Source organism: Falco biarmicus, chromosome Z (genome assembly GCF_023638135.1).
Source record: "Falco biarmicus isolate bFalBia1 chromosome Z, bFalBia1.pri, whole genome shotgun sequence".
NCBI classification, from domain to species: domain Eukaryota; kingdom Metazoa; phylum Chordata; class Aves; order Falconiformes; family Falconidae; genus Falco; species Falco biarmicus.
In genome coordinates, this window is record NC_079311.1 from 75737808 (window position 1) to 75752912 (window position 15105).

At 60.3% G+C, this 15105-nt stretch overlaps 2 protein-coding genes across 3 annotated transcripts; one reads left to right on the top strand and one right to left on the bottom strand.

Moving 5' to 3' along the window:
• Positions 1-2326: 2326 nt before the first annotated feature.
• GALT (galactose-1-phosphate uridylyltransferase) lies at positions 2327-5959 on the bottom strand. Of its 2 annotated transcripts, XM_056325447.1 has the most exons (12): positions 5877-5959; positions 5389-5558; positions 5236-5311; positions 5055-5103; positions 4705-4834; positions 4376-4432; positions 3975-4097; positions 3689-3821; positions 3134-3217; positions 2889-3043; positions 2694-2794; positions 2327-2513 (listed from the first exon to the last, which is right to left on the bottom strand). In XM_056325447.1, the coding sequence occupies exons 1-11, from the start codon at positions 5926-5928 to the stop codon at positions 2729-2731; spliced, it is 1095 nt and encodes a 364-aa protein (XP_056181422.1). In that variant the 5' UTR covers positions 5929-5959; the 3' UTR covers positions 2327-2513; positions 2694-2728. The 2 variants fall into 2 exon arrangements, with proteins under 2 accessions (XP_056181422.1, XP_056181421.1); XM_056325446.1 differs by lacking the exon at positions 5877-5959 and having other exon boundaries at positions 5389-5699.
• Positions 5960-6006: 47 nt separating this feature from the next.
• Positions 6007-9637, top strand: SIGMAR1 (sigma non-opioid intracellular receptor 1). Its single transcript, XM_056325448.1, has 4 exons — positions 6007-6249; positions 7076-7276; positions 7805-7897; positions 8209-9637. Exons 1-4 carry the CDS (start codon positions 6024-6026, stop codon positions 8433-8435), a joined length of 747 nt encoding a protein of 248 aa, XP_056181423.1. The 5' UTR covers positions 6007-6023; the 3' UTR covers positions 8436-9637.
• Positions 9638-15105: the final 5468 nt, after the last annotated feature.

Genomic DNA, 15105 nt, shown 5'->3' on the forward strand with positions numbered 1-15105 from the left:
GGGACACTTTTCCCAGGATCTCTGACAGCTTCCTTGCAGAAGTGAAATGGCATCAAGATACATCCCTACAGGGAATCCCAGTGGGCCTCAGATTCCCTTTGATGCTCCCAGGACAGGAGTAACAGCTGGATATCCCACAGCCCCTCCACTCCACCACCCCGCACCCAGCTAGACTTTTTTTAATCTCCTCACCATAAATAACTTTCTGATTCCAACTGGACTGTAACCACCGAAATATAAAATGCTTCTGGGCTTTACAGCCCACCAGCAGTGGTTCCTATGAATTGTGATGCCTTTGTATCCCCAGCAGCTCCATTTGCAGCAGCCCAGTGCCTCCCCATGCCATGGGAAAGGCTCATTGCTCCCCTCCAGCCCTTCACACTCCCTTGCATGAGATGGATCTGTCATGAGGAAGCATGGGCTCAGCATAGCCCAGGTCCAGCTCTCACACCTAGCTGCATCTCCTGCTCTTCCTCCACTGGCTGCTGACTTCCACCCTGAACATTGCAGATGTTTTTTCTGAATGGGAAACTTTATTTTTTATTTATTTAAAAAAAAAAAAAAATTCTCAGGTTGTCTCTGAGCTATTTTAGCAGCAGCTAAACTCCAGCAACTGCTACCTGCTGGGGAGGGCATCCCAGCATGGGTACCAGAACTCCTCGGCACGCGCTGCCTCCCCAGCCTCCATCCTAAATCACAACACAACAAACAGGCTGTTCATTAGGCACTGTTTAATTAAGCAATATGGATCCTGCCTCAATATTTACAATCCCACTTGCTCTGATTTATTAGAGAGAGAGTCTCGTTTTTAAAGACGGTGACTGTAAAGTTTAATACTGCTTGACTTACTGCTAGTTTCATTTACGGCCCCGGGCCAAGGCGCTGCAGCCCAGCCTGGGAGCCGGTGGGCTATTAAATCAGAGCTAACTGCGCATGCAGGGAGATGACTAGCTTCGTTACAACCGGTTCAGCGGCTAATTACCCCAATCTGGATTCCCACATTTAAGCCAATTTGTTGCCGCTTTTCCGTGGCCCTGGGGAAGAGCAGGGAAGTTCAGAGGTTGGCACAAAGGCACTTGTTGCAATGAGAAGCGATGGGGGCTGCAACAGGGATGGTTGCAAAGCCCAGGAAGACAGTTTGCCCCAGGAGGGAACAAATCAGTTTGCAAGAGGCCAGACTCTAAGCTGGGCACCCACCACGACACCTGGGAGAACACAGTATACAACGATGCCTCAAGGGTCACCCCAAGACCCACCACTCCCTCCCCAATACCCTTGGGCACACAGGGAGCCCCGAGGGCTGGGTGGTGCGATGGTTTTGGGGCTCTGGGACAGGGCAATCCGGGAGGAGGGTGGAGCTAGCATGCAGGAGGGCCACATCCAGCCTGGCTCTGAGCCTCACACTGGCCAGGCCCTTCTCCCTGCCCCAGTGCCGTGGGTAGGGATGGCGGAGCAGTGTATGGGGCAGGGGGGCACAGCCCTCCCCACAGATTGTCATCTTGCAGGTAGAGGGAGAGCATTTCTCCCTTCACAAGATATTTCTAGTCCCCAGGATCCCACTCATGGACTTGATGAGGAAAAGGGCCTCATTAAGGAGTTATGAGAATGGCTCTTTAGTGACAGATAAAAACTGTTTGTGCAAAGCTGTGATGGCAGATGGCGCTGGACACCCCCCACATCAGCTGCAGGGCATCGCTGTCCTGGACCAACCCCTGCACAGCCCTGGGGGAGCTTCCCTAGGGGAAAGGGCTGCAGTGGTATGGGGAGCACAGCATCCCTCAACTCAGCCCAGGGACCGGGCTGCTGCTGTCCCACACCACGGGTGGGCACAGGGAAGGGGAAAGGTGGCAGCAGCACCATGAGCAGAGGCTGGTCCCCCTGGCAGCCCCCGGTCTAACACTGAACCAGCCCCTGGCTGCATCCTGGCAGTCCTGCACAGCAGCCCCAGTACCTGCAGCGGGCAGGACAAGGGCTGCAGCCCAGCAGCCCCTGGCAGAGAGGAGGAAAAGAAGCAGCTCCAGTGCTGAGCATCCCAGCCAGCAGCCTCCATGCAGCAAGTTTGCCAGGCCTCAGCCCTCTCCCAGGAGCTGGCGAAGCCTCGAGCAGCATCAATTCCTCACGGCTTCCCACCCCTCCGCGAGCCCAGTGCTGAGGCAGGCTCAGAGCTCCCCCCAGGGAGGAAGAGCAGGCAACGCAGACACAGGGACAGCAGCAAGCAGCATGGGGCTGCGGGCACATCTCCTGTAGCCCCCAGTATTACCATCCCTCTCCAGCAGAGACCCCAAACCTCCCACCCAGGGCCAGAAGCCACGAGGGCACAAGCAGAGGCACTTTGCTTCCAGGTTTTATTGGTCAGAGGCACTGTGGCCCTCCACTGGGCAGGCAGTACTTCCAGTTTCACCAGTAAGACTGGACTTGAAAGGAGGGTAAGCCCTTTAGTGGTGGTAGGAACATGATGCGGAGGCATAAGACACAGCCTGGGACAGGGAAGGAGACGGAAGGAACAGCACCACCTGCATGAGGATGCCACAGGATTAGGACTGGGGTACCTGAACAGGCAAAACCAGCCTCCAAGACGGGCCAGGCCACAACAAGGCTCTGGAGAAGCTTGGAGGTCAGAGGCTTCACAAGTGACATGAGTTCCCAGGCCTCAGCTCTCACCACCCACAGCTGACTCCTTTCCCTGGCCTCACCAAGCACAGCTGAAGGCTGGCTCTGCTGCTCCCCATCACGACATCTCCTTGGCCCTCTGCTTGTAGTGCACCTCGGGGAGGCTCCTCAGGCGCTCAGCTGCCTGCGGGGCACACCACAAGGAGCAGCCAGTCCCAGGGATAGTCCTGGCACAGGACCCCCTGGCTCACCACAATTTCCCCCCAAGCTGCACCCACCTGCTCAGGGGTGAGGTCCCGCTGTGCCTGTGCCAGCATCTCGTAGCCCACCATGAACTTGCGGATGGTTGCGGAGCGGAGCAGTGGTGGGTAGTAGTGGGCATGGAGTTGCCAGTGCCTGCAGTCCTCCTCCAGGAAGGAACCCGTGGGGGCACCTGCCAGGGTGCAGCTACTGCATGAGCCCTGGGGAGGGGATGGGGATGCGGACGACAGGGTTGCGGGGGTCCCTCAGCCATGCCACTCACCGTGCCAGCCCATGGAGTATGGGAAGGAAACTTCAAAGAGGTTGTCGTACTTGATGAGCAGCCTCTGCATGATGGAAGCCAGGCCTGCAGGGGAGTCGCAGGGAGCTGGACCTCAAGCTGGCCAGCCCTCTCCAAGGGCAGGCAGCACACCAAGCCAGGGAGGGAGGTCCCCCTCAGCACCCCTCCCTGGGTGAACATTGGTGACAGGCAGGAGGGATGCACTTGGCAGTTCCCCCGCTCCCCACCCATGCAGACAGCCTGAGAAACACAGCAGGAGGAGCCCCCATTCTTCACCAGCCAGCACTCCAAAAGTACGAAGCACCACGGGCTTCATCACCCCAAAAAGGACACTAGTCCCCCCACGAGTGCTGCCTGTGCCAGCTCTTGTCCTGGCACAACAGGAGTGCCAGTCCCCCTCCAAGCTGAGGGTGGTAGCCCCGCACCCCAAGGGGACACAGACCCTCCAGCCAGGCTGCTGCAGGGCAGCATGCTAACAAAGGGGTTAGCATCCCAGGGGATGCGGGACAGGGGCCGACGAGGTGCAAAGCCACTCACTGTCCCTCTCGCCCTCCCAGAGGTCCTGGAGGCGGCAGACATGGCGGCGAGGTAGCAGCAGAGTCTGGTAGGGCCAGGTAGCCCAGTATGGCACCACGACCAGCCAGTCCACATTCTCCACCACCAGCCGCTCCTGCAGGACAACACACTCGGTGAGGACACACACAGCCTCAGCGTCCTGGGGATGTGCGCTCCCAAGGGCCTTGCTCTTGGGGGGCCTGGGGGGCCCACCCCAGCACATATCCAGCTCCCAGGGAGAGAATATGGACCACCGTCATGTCCTCACCTTTCGGCGAGCCTCCTGCTCGGCGTACTCCAGCAGCATGGGGACACCGTGCTGGCTCAGGTGCTGCCGCTGGGTCCGATCCTCCAGGCACGCCTCATTTGGGAGGAAGCTGCTGGCCCACACCTGCGGGAGACATGGGGGCGCAGGCCTGGGTACCCCGCATTTGCAGGGGTGCCCCAGACACCCTGCCCATCTGCAGGTCCGTGCTGCCACCAGGTGGAGAGTCTGACATCTGGCAGCTACAAGGGACAGTCCCCAGGAGAGGAGACGGGACAGGCATAGGGGTATTCTTGCTGCAAAAAGCTTTGGGACTGGGGTGGGGGGATTCTCATTCACATCTTCCCCCAAGTCCGTTGTAAGGTCACCCACAGGGACTCGTGTCATGGGTGGGACAGCCTCACCTGGCAGTGGGGGTGCGGGTTGGAGCAGCCCATCATCGCTCCCTTGTTCTCGAAGATCTGCAGAGGAAGAGGTGCAGCCAGCAGGTCCCAACCCCAGGGTCCCCGCTGCAGGCTGCCGCAGTGTCCCCAGCACACCAGGAAAGCAACCCACAAGACAGCAGGGCCTCACACCTGCCTGGACAGGCTCAGGTGGCCAAGGGACAAGGGACCTGCACGCAACTGGAATGGTCCCAACCCCAGATGCTGCCAGAGCACTCAGCCCTGGACCCCCACCTCGACCCAAGCGCCCCAGGGCAGAGAGAGAAGGGCAGCCCCCACCAGCCTCAGACCTGCACCCAGGGGTAGGAGGCACCCAGCTCGGCCGCCAGCTCTGCCCACTTGTCGATGACAGCCCGGATCTCTACCAGGGACATGAGGGGCAGCGTCAAGTCCGACCAGGGGTGGAAGCACATCACCTTGCTGCAGAGGAAGCAGACATGGTTGGGACTTATGGAGTGTCTCTGGAGAACCTTATGGTCCTGCTGGGCGCAGTGGAACAGGACTGGATGAGCCCCCCAGAATAAAGGAGGTGTGCACTGAACAGGCACCAAAAGGAGGGGAGCAGGCTCAGGACAGCTTTACCCCATGAGTCCTGGATGACATCGCAGCCTGGACCCCCTGAAGCCATGGAGGTACTTACCACACACCCCGGGCTGCTGCAGCTCGAAACAAAGGGTGATCACTGTCACCTGGGGAAGGACAGAGAGCGGGGAAGGAGATAGGCGCTGGGAGAGCACCCATGCCTCTCCAGGCCACCCTGCTGCCTGCCCAGGATCTGAGCCTGGGGGTCCCCGGCAGCCTGCTCTCCCCCTAGATGTTACCAGGCTCCGGAGCATCAGGCTGCAGCGCAGGGAAGTCATTTGGGAAGACAAAGGTGCCCTCGTACTGGGGGTTCACCTGCCGGGGTGAGAGACAGGCTCAGGGTGGGGATGGGGTGGTGGGGGGAGCCCAGACGCCTGGGCCCTTGGTGGTACCTCGCCGTTGGCCCGGGTGGCCCCGGGGCAGAGGGGGTTGTTGGGGTCCCAGCGGGGCACATCCTCGTGGGGCGGCTTCTCCAGCTGCCCCTGCCAGGGGCGCTTCACCCGGTGGGCCGACACCAGCACCCAGTCATCCCGCAGCGGGTTGTAACGAGCATGCTGGTGCTCTGCCGGGAGAAAGGAGAGGGGCGTCGGGGCGGGAAGAATGCGGGGCACAGACCCCCCAGCAGGCCGGGCACCCCCGCCCACCACGCCCCCCATTCCGCGGGTAACCCTAAAGGGGGTCTGCGCTCCACTGTATGCCCCCCCGAGCTTCACCCCTTCCTCCCCGTCTCAGTTCGGGGGGGGGGGGGGTGTCCCCGCTACCACCCACCCACCCACCGACCGACCGACCGTCCCCTTGGCAGGAAGGGTCCCCGCAGCCCCCCTCCCCAGGGCCGGGCTGTGCGCTGCCGGGGGTCCGGGGGAGGCAGCCCCAGCCGTACCGCTGGCGCGGAAGCGGCCGCCCCCCTCCTCTTCCCCCCCCGGCAGCTCCATGCCGCCCCGCTCCCGGCAGCCCCGGCGGCCCGGCCCCTTGTGCCGCCGCTCCGCCCCGCCCCGCCGCGCCGGCGCAGGGCTGCCCGCGGCCGGGCATGGCGTGGCCGTGGCGGGGGCGGTCCCGCTCCCCGTCGCGCTGGCGGCGGGGCGGAGCGGCGGCGGCGGCGGGCGGCATGGGGACGGCGAGGCGGCGGGCGCTGCGGGCCGGGCTGGCGCTGGGCGCGCTGGTGCTGGTGCTGCAGGGGCTGCGGGGCTGGCTGGCCTCCAAACGGTACGAGTTCACCCCCGCCGAGATCGCCCAGCTCGCCCGGCACCACGCGGGTACGCGCCGCCCGTGGGGACGGGGCCCACCGGCCGTGGGGGTGGGAGGGAGCGGGACCGAGGGGGGATGGGAACGGGGAGCGAGAAACGGGACCGGGGCGGGGGAGCGGCGCAGCGGCATGGGCTGGGGAGGGGACCCTTAGTGGGGACCGGGGAGGCTCCGGTACAGGGCGGCCGGGATCAGGGGGGCAGCGAGGCTGGCGTCAGGGAGGGGCCGGGGGACTGGCACCGGGGCAGCAGGACCGGTATCGGGAAGGGATTAGTACCGGGGAGCTGGGACGGCGGGAGTGGGGGAAGTGGGGTGGGGAAGAAGGGGACTGGAGTGAAGCAGGGGTGGCGACCGGGGCAGCAGCATCACCGGCCCCGGCTGGGGCCGCACCCGGGGTCGAAGCGTCTCTCGGTGCTGGGGCTGAGCCAGGTCAGGGGACTGTGCCCCGCGATGGGTCAGGGGCAGCACCGACCCCCACCTAGGGCTGGAGGGGAGGGCTGGCTCCGCAGGGCACAGCGTGTACGGTCACAGCAGAGGGGCTGCACGTCACCAGGGGAGGGTCACTATCACCTTGCGTGGGTCCCCCATGTCACCCACACCAGGGGTGGGCAGTAGGACGGGACCCTCGGTGCTGCACGTCCTCCGTCACCGGCAGGGGAGGCAGTGGAGCCGGGTCAGCGGCCGCAGGGTCTGAAGGCAGGAGAGAGCAGACATCTTCCCTAGGCAGACCCCTCTGCGGGTGGGCTGGGACCCTGTGGCTGTGGAGGGGATTTGGGGGTGGGCTGCAGGCAGAGCTTGCTCCATGACAGGGACTCACGGCGACCCCGGGTGCCGCAGGGCTGGACCATGAGCTGGCTTTCTCCAAGATCATTGTGGAGCTACGGAAGAAGCACCCAGGCCACATCTTGCCAGATGAAGACCTGCAGTGGGTGTTTGTGAATGCGGGCGGGTGGATGGGCTCCATGTGCCTCCTGCATGCTTCGCTCACTGAGTACGTGCTGCTCTTTGGGACAGCTGTCGATACTGGGGGCCACTCAGGTAAGCAGGAGGACAACGCTGGCAGGCAGGGGGTTCCTTTGAGTTCTTTCAACTCCACTTTTTCAGGTCTGGCTGCCCTAACTGTGGTGTGCCCGGGGCAGGTAGCCCACTTGTCTGCTTTTATGGTGTGCATGATGCTGGAAAACACCCTCTGCTGGGGCCCAGCCCCCATGGTGTCCTGCAGCATCTGCAGGTCCCTGTGCGGTGCGTGCCATGCTGTGTGGCCAGGACTGTGTGCATCCAGCTGGCAGGCAGCGGTAGGTGTCGCATCTCACGGTTCTTCAACAGGGAGCAAGTGCTAAACACACTGGAGATGACAGGGCTTAGGGACATCGAGCAGCCCAGGCTGGTGCTATATGGCCAGTCACACAGGCAGCCTGGGTACCAGACCTGCCTGCACTCCTCAGTGTGTCGAGGCTCTGGGGCTGGCATCCTTACCCTGGAGGGCTGCTCCAAGTCTTCGGACCTGGGCTCCCAAGCTCTTCCCGGCAGGGATGTGCTGAGCCAGTGCTGTCTGTCCTCCTGCAGGTCGGTACTGGGCAGATATCTCTGATACCGTCATCTCGGGGACCTTTCGGCAGTGGAAGGAGGGGACCACCAGAAGTGAGATCTACTATCCAGGTAAGCACAGCAGCCACAGTGTCCTGCAGGCTGCATCCATGTCCTGGGACACAGCCACTCTGCAGGCTGGGTCCTCCACTGTTGCAGAGTCTCTTCCTTCCAGCTGTCAGAAGCCTAGAGCTCAGAATGGGGCAGTTGGTGTCCTGAGGGGCACATCCCAGCATCTCAGTGGGTGCCAATAAGAGAAAAGTGAGCAAGTCTGGGGAGGGATTGGGGTGCTTAGCCCTGCATGTCCCATTCCCACAATGTCTCCTCCTTGGGCATGATGTGAGGCAGCCACTGGGAGCCATGCTGGTTGTGTGTGTTGGCAGGGGACACCATCGTGCACCAGGCAGGAGAGGCCACGTCCGTGCAGTGGAGTGCAGGAACCTGGATGGTGGAGTACGGCCGGGGCTTCATTCCCTCCACGCTCGCCTTTGCCCTGGCTGACACTCTCTTCAGCACTCAGGACTTTGTCACCCTCTTCTACACCCTGCGTGTCTATGCCAAGGGCCTGCTCCTGGAAGCCAATGCCTTCTTCAGCACCTTGGGTTGCTGAGCCCAGCTTGCTGGGGTATGCTGCCTAGCACAGCTGGCTCCTGTCCTCCCAGCCCTCTTCTCCTCCCCAAGCCCAGGCTCTAGCAGAGGCAGCAGGAGACCCCCTGTGCCTTCCCCACGTTGCTCTGTCCTTCCCTATGGGCCAGCTGGGTGCCAGGACAGAAGGACCATGGTGGTTACAGCAATACAGACCACCAGTTCTCTTTACTACCTGTCTCTCCCCCGTTTTGATTGGAGCCATGACCTGCTTTACCATCCCTTGGGGCCAGAGTGGCCTGCGGGATATGAACACCCCAGTGTGCCCTTGACATGCAGCTGGAGAGGGGCTGGAGCTGATTCTCCCCAGGCTCCACAAAATTTCTACAATTCCTGAGACATCAGGAGGAGGATGCCACCCTCGGGGCAGGGTGCACAGGGTGAGCCAGGCCAGAGCACCCGTTGCAAGGCTGTCTTCAGCCAAGAAGTTTCCCATCTCCCTGGCAGTCTGCCTGGGCTGCGGGCAGCACAGGACGCTGTGTCCAGCTGGCAGCATCTCCCGCAGCTCCATCCCTGCTGACGCGGGTTGGCAGCACACAGTGTCGCCCTGGCACGGGGCAGGATCTGCGCTGAGACGCCCTGGCAGTTGGGGGTATGCACCGCCTTTCTGCTGGAGGTTCCTCCTGGTCCCCTGTGTGTCATCTGCCCCAGGGGATGTTTGGGGTCCCTTTCCTACAGTCCCCTCCTGGCAGGCTCCCCCAGGGGGGAGAGCCACCGTCTGTCGCCTTAACGGAGAGACCATTCCATGTGGCCTCTGGGCTATGCACATACCTAGTGTCTGCAGGTGCCCAAACCTCTGTACTAGCTCAGGATGGCATCTCACCCCACAAAACGCTTCCCCTGGCTGTGACACCCACTGGGGACAGCCAGCTGGCTTGGCTCCCAGCGCAGGGTCCCAGCCACCAAGGGAGCACTGTGATCCCCCAACCGAGCCCAGCTGTGGAGCCTGCTTGCAGCCCTGCAGCCAGACCTGTGTGGGCTTGGTGGAGGGCTTTCACCTCTGTGCTGCTGCCAAATGTGTGTCCCTGGCCATCAGGCCTGTAGCATGTTGCTCCTCCTGCTCCCCAAGCTGTCCCTGTCCTGCTCACTGGCAGCCCCACACATGGGCTACTTCTTAATTTGCCACCTGAAAAGAGATACCGGTAATAAAATTGGTTGTTCCACCTGCTCGGATCCCTGGGAGAGTCTCTGGAGCATGCTGAGCTCCTACCATGGGGAACGGTGCTGGATCTGGCTGGCTCCAGGCTCAGTGGGAGATCCTGCTGACAGCTGTGTGTCACCAGGGAAGCCAGCACCATCCTGCCTGGGGTCCTGGGAGCTGGGAGGTATGGCGTTGGGCAGGATAAGCCCCATGTCAGCTCCCGGGGACTGGCAGGAGATGGTGCTGTTACTCCTCTCTGCGCTGCGGTCACTGGGGACCAAAAGCCTGGGCCTGTACCAGCGTCCTGCTTCAGTCAGGGAAGCCAAGAGTCCAGGCAGCTCCATCCTTTAGGGGGACGGTGCTGACGCTGGGTGTGTGGTCCTGAGTGATGGATGGGCACAGACACAGCAGGTTGGTTCTGAGAGGTTTATACAGAGAGAGATGGGTGCACCTCCCAGCGTAAGGGCACTGGAGGGAAACACAGGGTATGTAGGCTCTGTGTGTGTAACCATGCAGGGTATGTAGGGTGGGTGTGTGTGCACGTGCTGGCAGACAGGCTGCACACGTGTGTGTGTGTATAGTTGCAAGCAGGATGGTTTTGTATGTGTGTCTTGGCAGGGCAGTTGGGCGTGCATAGGTGTATGCATGCATGTAGGCAGAACAGTTTGCAGGTGGGTGTATGCAGAACAGGTGGGGGTTGCACACATGTGCATGCATATGTATATAGGTAGAACAACTGGGTATCCATACAGTCAGCAATTGTACACGTGTGAGTGCTCATGCATGTATGGGTAGGACATTGTGTATTTGTGCATTTGTCTAGGCAAAACAGTCATGCGCATGTGTCTGTGCCTGTGCAGGTGAGACAAGTGTGTGTGCACAGGTGTGTGTGTGCACAGTTCACACACAGTGTACAGACCAGCAAGACAACCAGGTATATGTATGTACATGCCTATGTGCCCATGGGTAGGCCCTGTGTGTGTACACATGCGTGTGGGCAGGCTGTGTGTGTGTGCTCCCATGGGCTGTGAGGCTGCCTTGGCCCCATGCTGTGACCATTCCCTGGGGTTTATTGGGGCCCTGTCGAGGAACACGAGCAATCCCATGCTGGCCCACACAGGAAGGCGCTAACTCAGCAGCTCGTATCAATACCACTCCACTTACAGCGAAGGCCGCGTAATGAAAATCCGATGGGCACGCTGGTGGGAGTAAATAAGTATGCCATTAAAATAAGAAAATCAAAGCTCTGGACAGGTCTTTTCTCTTGCCCATTGATTTCTTTTATTACGGAAATATTGCTGCTAAATAACATTAGTGTGAACAATCTCAGCAGTGTTTTCTGTAGTGTCCATGTCAATAACTCCATCATGGGCGGGGGATCCCCCCCAGCCTGGCTGCAGGGCTGGCAACCCTGTCTGGGACACGGGCTGCCCCAGGGGTATTTTCCTCACCGCCCCCAGCTAAGCTGGGATGTGTCCAGCAGAGAAAGCAGGCAGCATGGGGTGGCTTGAGTGAGTACCACCAAGACAGAGATGGGCTGGAACCCAGGAGCCCTGACTGCTTTGCTGCAGCAGGAGGAGTTGCCCCCATCCCAGCAATGGGCAGGGGCAGTGCTAGGTATTCAAGAGTCCCAAAAAGCAACCCTTCCCTTCGGGGTGGGTGTTTGCAGCCTGTTAAGGAGCAGTTGAGTGTCCTCATGACCAGCAGATGAGAGATGGGTCCTGGACACAGCATGTCCTGCAAGCTCTTGCTGCCTCTGCCCCTTCCTTTCCACTCCTCTTCATCCACGCCCGAGTCAATGCTGGACTGACCCAGCTCCCTGCAGCTTGCCGTCATTTGGTTCACATGGAGAAACTGAGGCATGGTGTGTGAATTCATCCGCAGTCAGCCAGCTCCAGCACAGCCCCTGTACCCGGGCCAGGGCTTGCACTCAAGCTGCCCCTCTCCTTGTTGGCTGCCTACGTGCAGCACCCAGCATCCTCCAAGATGCCCACAGGCAACAGGAACATCCCTGCAGGACCAGAGGAAGTGAACAGGACACACAGGAGATATGCATCCTTTGGTACCCAGAGGCCAGGTGGGACTCCAGGGCACCTCAAAGGACACCAAACCCCAGTGGGTTGTCTGGTGACAGGTAAGGAGACTCAGCCACTGGCATCTGCACCATGGGTCCAGCTCTGCCCCTGTCCCAGCCCCAGCTGAAGCAATTGCAAGTGCATCTCCCCAGAGCCATCACCAGGACAAATACACATTGCTGCCCACCGAACACCTTCCCCCTGAAGCTCGTTTTATCTTGCTGTCCCTCCACATACAGTGGGTATTGATCAGCCCGCAGGATCTATCTCCCGATTCCTCCTGTGGTATCTCTCTGCTCCGAGTATCTCTCACTCTGCACTGCTGTCTGCCGTGCCCGTCTATACCTCCAGTATCTATCTGTGCTGCCTCCATCGCAGCCGTCAATAGCCATTTGGAGGATTTCTCTTTCTCTCCAGCTAGGAGCATCACCAGCGCCTGGCGGTACAGAGATGCCATACGGTAGGCTGGAAGGGATGCAGTCCTGCTTGCTGCCCTGGGGAGACCCTAAGCCATGGACACACCTTACAACAGATGTGCAGAGCCCCAGAGCCCCTGTTGTCACTGCGAAGTCTCTAGGGAGAAACTGTGTCATGCTGGTGCAGCTGGGCCAGGTCCCTTGATGGCCATGCCCACAGTGATGGGACATTCTGCATCCTATGCAGACCTTAGTGCTGCCACTAGCCAGCCTAGCCACATCATCCACCCCTGGGTGCTACATTGACCCGACCACCCCAGCCCCTCTGCCTTGGAGGAGGTGAGCTCCCCCAAACACCTGGGTTCCTGTTGGGCCATGGAGAAATCCCATCGCCATCCCCACATCTGACTCATCCCACCCAGCCTTCAGCCCCGGCTCCCTCCTTGTCCCAATGTGCAGGACAGGTCACAGTCTAGCACAGACGATGTCAGCACCCTGAGGTGCAATGCAGCACCATCAGGAGGGCAGGCTGGAGCCATGAGCAATGGGGAACTGTGGAATGGGCCTTGTGGGTCTGTCAGAAATGGGGCCAGGGGCAATTCAGCAGGAGCGTCAGCCAGCCACAGACAAAGTGACACTTGGAAGGACTGGCAAGTGCCAAGAGGTCCCTAACCCTGCTGCAGCAGGACAGCATGGGCCAGCGCAAGCTACAGCTGTCCAGCCCCAAAATTGGATGGCTGACAGGTAATTTATCTTCTGTGCAAAAATAAACAGAGCCCAGAGCCCCTGTGGGGTGGGGAGCTGCTCTGCTTTCCCACGGAAAGGTCTCATTTTTCCAGGAGAGGCTCTTTGGCAAGGTTGCTGTGCTGTGCCAGGTGCTGCCAGGCTGCCAGGAGCTTGAAGAGCTCTGGGAATCACCAGCAGTATGGCAGGACAAGGGGCAGTTTCTCTGGAAATGCTTGCATGGAAGCCAGGGAGCCGCAAAGTCGTGGCTTTTCCCTGTGAAGAGACATGGTGATGGGGGTAGAGGCTCAGCCCAGGCTGTGGAGTTCAAGAGGGAAGCCAGCTCCCCACCACAGCTGTGGTCAGCAGTTGTTCCTGCAAAATGCTCTGAGGAAAAAGCAGGACTTGGCTTGTGTTGGCTGCCCCTGGCTCCTGCAGCATGCAGGTGGCCCAGGAGGGGACAGAGCCAGCAGCCCTTGGCACCCAGAGCTTTTGTCACCCCATGCCACAAACACCCAGTGCAGCAGCACTCAGGTCTCGGTGATCAGCTGCTCTGGTGGTGGGATGGGGCCAAAGTCCACTGCCCCTTGTGTCCTGGTGTTGTGGGATGATGATGGTGCTCGTTCCCCAAGGATCTGTGCAAGCCCTGCAGCTGCCCTGGTCAAAAAATCCCACGGAAGAGTAGGTGCCTCCTTTGACTCCTGCCAAAGTTGCCTCCATAGAAGAAAGGGTCAGGAAAAAACTGGCAGGCAGGTAGGTGGAGGCGGAGTGCGGGGACAGTGTGGGGATGCTGCCAGCGGGTAATGCCCTGTGCTTTCCCACGGGCTCTGGGCCACCCAGCGCAGTGAGGTGCTGTGGGTGCACCAGTGGGTCAGGGTGTTGTGTGCTCACACCAGCTTATGCCCTTGTCTGATGTCTGGAGACGTGCTTGATGGAACCCTCGTGCCTTATTTTACCCCATTGCAAGTGGGGATGCAGGGCAAACCAGCAGCACTGAGTCCTACCAGTGACAGAGGAGATGCACAGCCTCATCCTGCCCATGCAAGGCAGAGGCTGGGGCTCTGCCAGCCTGTTTGGGGGTCCAGGCCACGTTGCAGTCTGACCCATCCAACTGGGGTCTGGGCACACACAGCATCCCTCAGGAGGATCCTTTGGTGGCCCCAGCCTGTAAGCATGTCTCAAGCCTGAGTGTGCCCTGCCCCGGCTCTTGCAGACAGAGGTCAGGGCTCAGCGCCTGGAGCTCACCCCAAACTCCCCTTCGCACCTGCACACAGATTGATGGTGAGGGTACACACACCCAGCTCCTCCAAACACGAGTGCATGCACACAACTGCTCGGGCATACAGTGCACACCCCTGCCTCTCCCAACACAGATTGCACACATCTACAGGTGAGCACACAAAACACACACACACCCCTAGCTCCCCACATACACATACAAGCATTTATTGTTGTTCCCAACAGCATACATACAGGCGTGTGCACACACTGAACATGCTCAGCCCCTCTGATAATGTACACGGCTGCATATATGCATGTGCATGCGAACGGCTCCATGCAATGAATGCACGTCCTCCACTCCCCCAGCGTGTATGCACATCTTAAACACAGCGTGCACATGCGCATGCAGGGCATGCTCCCAGTGGGTGTGCACAGGCTCCCCTGCACACACATCCAGTGTGCTCACCTCCCCCAGTGTGCACAGATACATGCTTGCTCAGACATTCTGCACGCACACATGGTGGATGCTCAGCTGGACCAGTGCTCACAGGTGTGCACACAAGCACAGACCAACTGCACAAATGCACACGCTCACACAATGCACTACCTTCTCCCAGCACACAAAATTATCTACACACACTCAGACCCTCTGCACGCGTGCAATGCGTGCAGCACTCTCTTACATATGAGTGCACAGACCCCTTCCACACCCCTCCTGCGCACTCCCCACACATATATGTATGCATACCTGGACACCCTGCACACTCCCCTGTGCACCCCCCTCCCATGTATGCACATATACAGACACACAGGCACACACCCCCACACACACTCAGACCCACACGTCCACACACACACCTCCACCGCCCCACACACCCTCACTCACCCACACTCACTCCCCCTACACCCCCACGCGGCCCCGGGCCGGCTCTGGTCCCGGGGCGATCCCCCCGGGGCTGCCGTAAGCCAGGCTCTCCCGGCGAACCCCCTGAGGTGCGCTACCAGATGGGAGCGAGGAGCGGTGTTTCTGCCCGCTTGCCACTTGTTGCAAAAAAAAAG